At 37.6% G+C, this 4,504-nt stretch overlaps 1 protein-coding gene across 1 annotated transcript; it reads right to left on the bottom strand.

Moving 5' to 3' along the window:
- Window positions 1-1,891: 1,891 nt before the first annotated feature.
- Window positions 1,892-2,518, bottom strand: LOC126267935 (uncharacterized). Its single transcript, XM_049973246.1, has one exon. It carries the CDS (start codon window positions 2,516-2,518, stop codon window positions 1,892-1,894), a length of 627 nt encoding a protein of 208 aa, XP_049829203.1.
- Between the last annotated feature and the right edge of the window lie 1,986 nt (window positions 2,519-4,504).

Here is a 4,504-nt window from a genome sequence, read left to right as displayed (position 1 = left end):
AATTATATTGTCAGTTGCATTTCTTGCAGGAGTCTAGGGCGAGTCGGTTACGAGGTATTATAATTTGTAGAGTTTCCACACCCACACTTATTTGTGTGACATTCAACCCGTGTAGTTGTTAGATGCGGTGCAGTTATTTTCACTTACAGTGTGCTTGTGTGTTTAAGAACCTTTGTAGCTGCAGTTTATGGCGGGCCATGGCCCATCGAACATGGGCTGGTGTGAAGTAGAGGTTACACCACTAGTTTAAGTATCATTTTAGACTTTGTACATATGTACTGTTTGTGTTTCCCCTATTTTCGTTTATAAATGCACATGGCCCATCGAACATAGGCCGGTATGAGGTAGAGGTTACATCACTAAGTAACATTTTAGACTCTGTACATGTGTACTGTTTGTGTTTCCCCTATTTTAGTTTATAAATGCATAGCCATGGTGTTCTTTTAATCATAGACAAAGGTCTTCTTAGTCACTTGTAGGTTTCATTGTTCTGAAGAAGGTGTAGTTATCTACGCCGAAAACTAGGTTAACACTAGGTGCTTTTTTCACAGTCGAGGCGGGTTTCTAGTTTTTTAATGCTTGTGTGTTCCTTGAGTGCACTGTGACTTGCTAGTCAATTAGCGCGCGACACGTCAAGCAGTAAGTAGGTCGTGAGTCGACGATCGGATTTATAAGTACAGGGAAAAAGCCTACATATTCATGGTGTACGCAAAGCGTAGGAAGGGCAGTTCGGTCTTGTACGGTGTCATCATCATCATCATCATCATCATCAGCCAAACCGATCACTAGAAAATGTAGCCTCTTTGAATGGAGGTGCAACATAGGATCCCTGAAGGTTCTTCCATTTCTGTCAATCTCAAGCTTCCTCTTGCCGGCTCACTCCGACTGTCTTCCTATCTGTCCGCTGTCTTCCCTTTGGTTTTTAGTACAATGTGATCCAATCTAGTACTTGTTTCGACCACTTGCCGTCTTTTCTTCAACCGATATGACTAGCCGACTGCAATCTCAAGCTATTCACTCTTCCCGTTATCTCACTGACATTTGTTGTCTGTCTGATATCAACAGCTTCCTTTCTTTCTGTCTTTCTTTCTGTAGCCCAACATCTATCTTTCAGTTCCTCATTGGTCTGCTGTTGGTTAAATGACGTCCATCCCTCAGAGTCATAGCTTATTACTGGCAGTACACATTGGTCAAAAACTGTTTTCTTCAGCTCGGCGGACATCTTGGACTTCAAAACTGAGGAGTTTCATCCATACGCTTGCCAGCCTAATTGAACAGGTCAAAATATTTCTGGTTTTATGTCACATTTCATATTTAGCAGTTGACCAACACACACATACTCTGTGACCCATGCGTACTTCCATCAGATATATTGTCCATTCATTCATTATGTTCTTGGTTTTATCATAATTCACTTATAGGCCAACTTCAGAGAAAACTGAGGCAAGTTCACTATCCAGTATATGAAGTTCTTTTACACGTTTTGCAAATAGCACAATATCAGCAAACCTCAGGTCAACTAATCTCTTTCTCAGAATTTGGTTTTTCTTTGTTTGCCAATCTAATTTAGACATTGCCTTTTCGAGAACTGCTGAAAATATTCACTTTGTTCTACGTTCTTTTCGAGGGGAAATTCATTGGTTTCTTCAACTACATTCACAAACGCTTTGGAGGTTCTGTGTACATTGTGTAAAACTTTAATATAAGTCTGCTCTATTCATCGCTCTGTTAGAGCCTCAAACACAGCAGGGTGACTGATATAATCGAATACCTTTCCAAAATGTGTAAAGGCAAGGCGAAGAAGTAGATGGTACTCATTTGTTCTGCTAAATGTTTCGCATGGAGTGAGGATATGATCATTGTACTAAGCCCTGCGCGGAACCCAACTTGCTCAGCGGTTGGGCAGGTCACGTTTAGTGCTCAATCTCTTAATTATTAGGATTGTTTTGACTTTATTCCAGTCTCTTAGTAGTTTTTCACTCTGCAAGCCATCTGATAACAGTTTAGCCAAATGCCTTATAGATTTGTCATCCATGAGCTTGAAAATATAGACTGAAAAGTCATCACTACCTGGAGCAGTTCGTTTTGTCATTTTGTCTATGGCGTGTTTGATATCTGAGAGGAGTATTTCTGGGATATGGAAAACAGAGGCATCCATTTTGTCTAGGATTAAAATATCATCACTGATTTTACTGTACAGTTTACTATAAATATTCTCAATATGTACGAGTGTCTCTTTCTTACCTGTGTCCAACACTATTAGCTGATTATCTCCAATCATAGCCTCCCTCTTGGCTATTTTTAAACTACATTTATTTTCAAGACTGGCTTTTAGCATATCTTCTTCAAACTTCTTAACGTCATCTTTCATGGTCTTTCTCATAGTCTCACACAGTTCTGTATATTCTATCTTATCTGCGAGTGTTTCTACTTTCATTTTTCTTCTCTTGTCTATCAAACTTATCATTTTATTTGTCAGCTTCTTTGCTTGGTTTTGAGATTTGTGCAAGCCACCCATTTCTTCAGCTGTTGTGACTAGTATTTTTGTAACTAGTTCCGCTTAACATTCTTTTGATTTTCTCTTAATTGCATCTTGAAATCTCTGAGTTTTTGGAGATTTTTGAAATTAAAACTTTTCTTTTTCCTTTAATTAGTTTCACTTTTTCGTCTTTTGTATTTACTTCAAATCTTGCTCTTATAAATCGATGATCACTGTTTGTGTTGAACCTGTTCAACATCGAGACATCTTTAACGTTTTGAGGCCTAATGGTAAGAATTAAGTTTATTTCACATTTAAGTTTGGACCCTTCCAAGTACATTTGCGACTCGGTTGCCTCTTGAAGGACGTATTCATAACAAGTGTTTTCATGCATTGTGCAAACTAAACCATTCTCCCACCTCTGCCATTTCATTCATCTATTCCATGTTTGCCAGTAACTGAATCACCTTCCTTGTACAGCTTTGGCATTAAAATCATCAATTATAAATTTATAAAAGCAATCTCTACCTTTTTATGAGAAAGATTCTTACTGAGCGATTTTTTTAAAAACCTTTACATGGGACTTGATATAACAATACTACATATGGGCGAGGCTGCTTTTACCTTATCCTACAACGCTGAGGCTCTGCCATCGCTCCCCACGACCGGCCCATCCAACACGATACATCAGACTGCTCGCTAGTAACAACTTACTCCTACTGCTACACAAGTTCCTACTGCAGTCAATACTGCTCTTTGGTCTCAGATTCTCTCCTAGCTTACATATCGCAGGCAGCGCGTGAGCAATCCATCGAAATTACATCTGCTCGACTTCGCTATGAGTACAAAGTATATTAATAAATGACATAAAGTGCACATGTACTGTATAAGTCTTTAGCATTTTTACATGAACTGATCACATTAACAAATGAAATAAAGTGCACACGCACCATAAAATGCCTTAGCATATTTAGGACAACTGATCATATTAACAAATGAAATGAAGTGCACACGCACTGTATAAGTCTTTAGCATTTTTTACAAAAACTGAATACATTAACAAACGAAATAAAGTGCACATGCGCTACAAAAACTTTTAGCATTTTGTAACTACTGAATTCATTAAGAAAAGAAATAAAGTGCACACGCACGATAAAAATCTTCAGCATATTTAGGACAACTGATCATATTAACAAATGAAATGAAGTGCACACACACTGTATAAGTCTTTACCATTTCATAAGAACTAGGAAAGAAATGAGAAGGATTGCATCATGGTTGTAGCACAGTAGGTTGCACGTAGCTGCACTGAAAGTCCATATCTTTCTACAGTAGCACAACACCAAGTGAGACAATCTGAAGTTCTCTTCCCTGAAGTGTTTATCAGTGTAGCCAAGACACTGAAATCTTGTATTAATATTGTATGTTATCATTTGGTAGTACATTAGGCACACCAAACAGTGGGACCATAATGACATCTACTTTGGTCAGAGTGGTGGACAACTTGATATGTCAACACCACATTCTTGTAGAATCCATACTCTCACATCAACTGAGAATTAGTGCAAAAACCAAATATAGTGCTCCATGATCATGAGGATGGACAGTTCATACGGATATTGCAGTAATTGCTGGTAATTAGATCAGAAGGTGAAGGGCACATTAAGTCTTATGCTAGTCATCATAGAATTACACTAGTGTATCAACCGAACTGAATAATTTTCTGCATTATTCAGAAGTCATCATTCAAAACAAGACTTAATTAATGGCATAGCATTTATGCATAAGTCATCATATTACAGTGGTATTCATTTAAAACAGGAGCTATTGAGTGTAGCATCAAGCTACTGGTGTTTATATGTATATGATATCATGTAAGTGACATAAGACATATTTAAAATGTAAGACATTGGAACTATTACTCGAGGTTGGTAGTCCAATAATACATAGACATAATGGAATCAATACACAGAAAATTTGCATTATCTTTAGGACTAAAAATATATCTTAAACTGGTAGCATTAT

The sequence above is a fragment of the Schistocerca gregaria genome, chromosome 4 (genome assembly GCF_023897955.1).
Source record: "Schistocerca gregaria isolate iqSchGreg1 chromosome 4, iqSchGreg1.2, whole genome shotgun sequence".
NCBI classification, from domain to species: Eukaryota; Metazoa; Arthropoda; class Insecta; order Orthoptera; family Acrididae; genus Schistocerca; species Schistocerca gregaria.
The sequence above is the reverse complement of the archived record's forward strand: the minus strand, read 5'-3'. Positions and strand labels throughout refer to the sequence as shown.

What these genes read in the sequence shown, in the direction of transcription:
- LOC126267935 (XM_049973246.1), bottom strand. Translation starts at nt 2,518, where the DNA reads ATGGGTGGCTTGCACAAATCTCAAAACCAAGCAAAGAAGCTGACAAAT.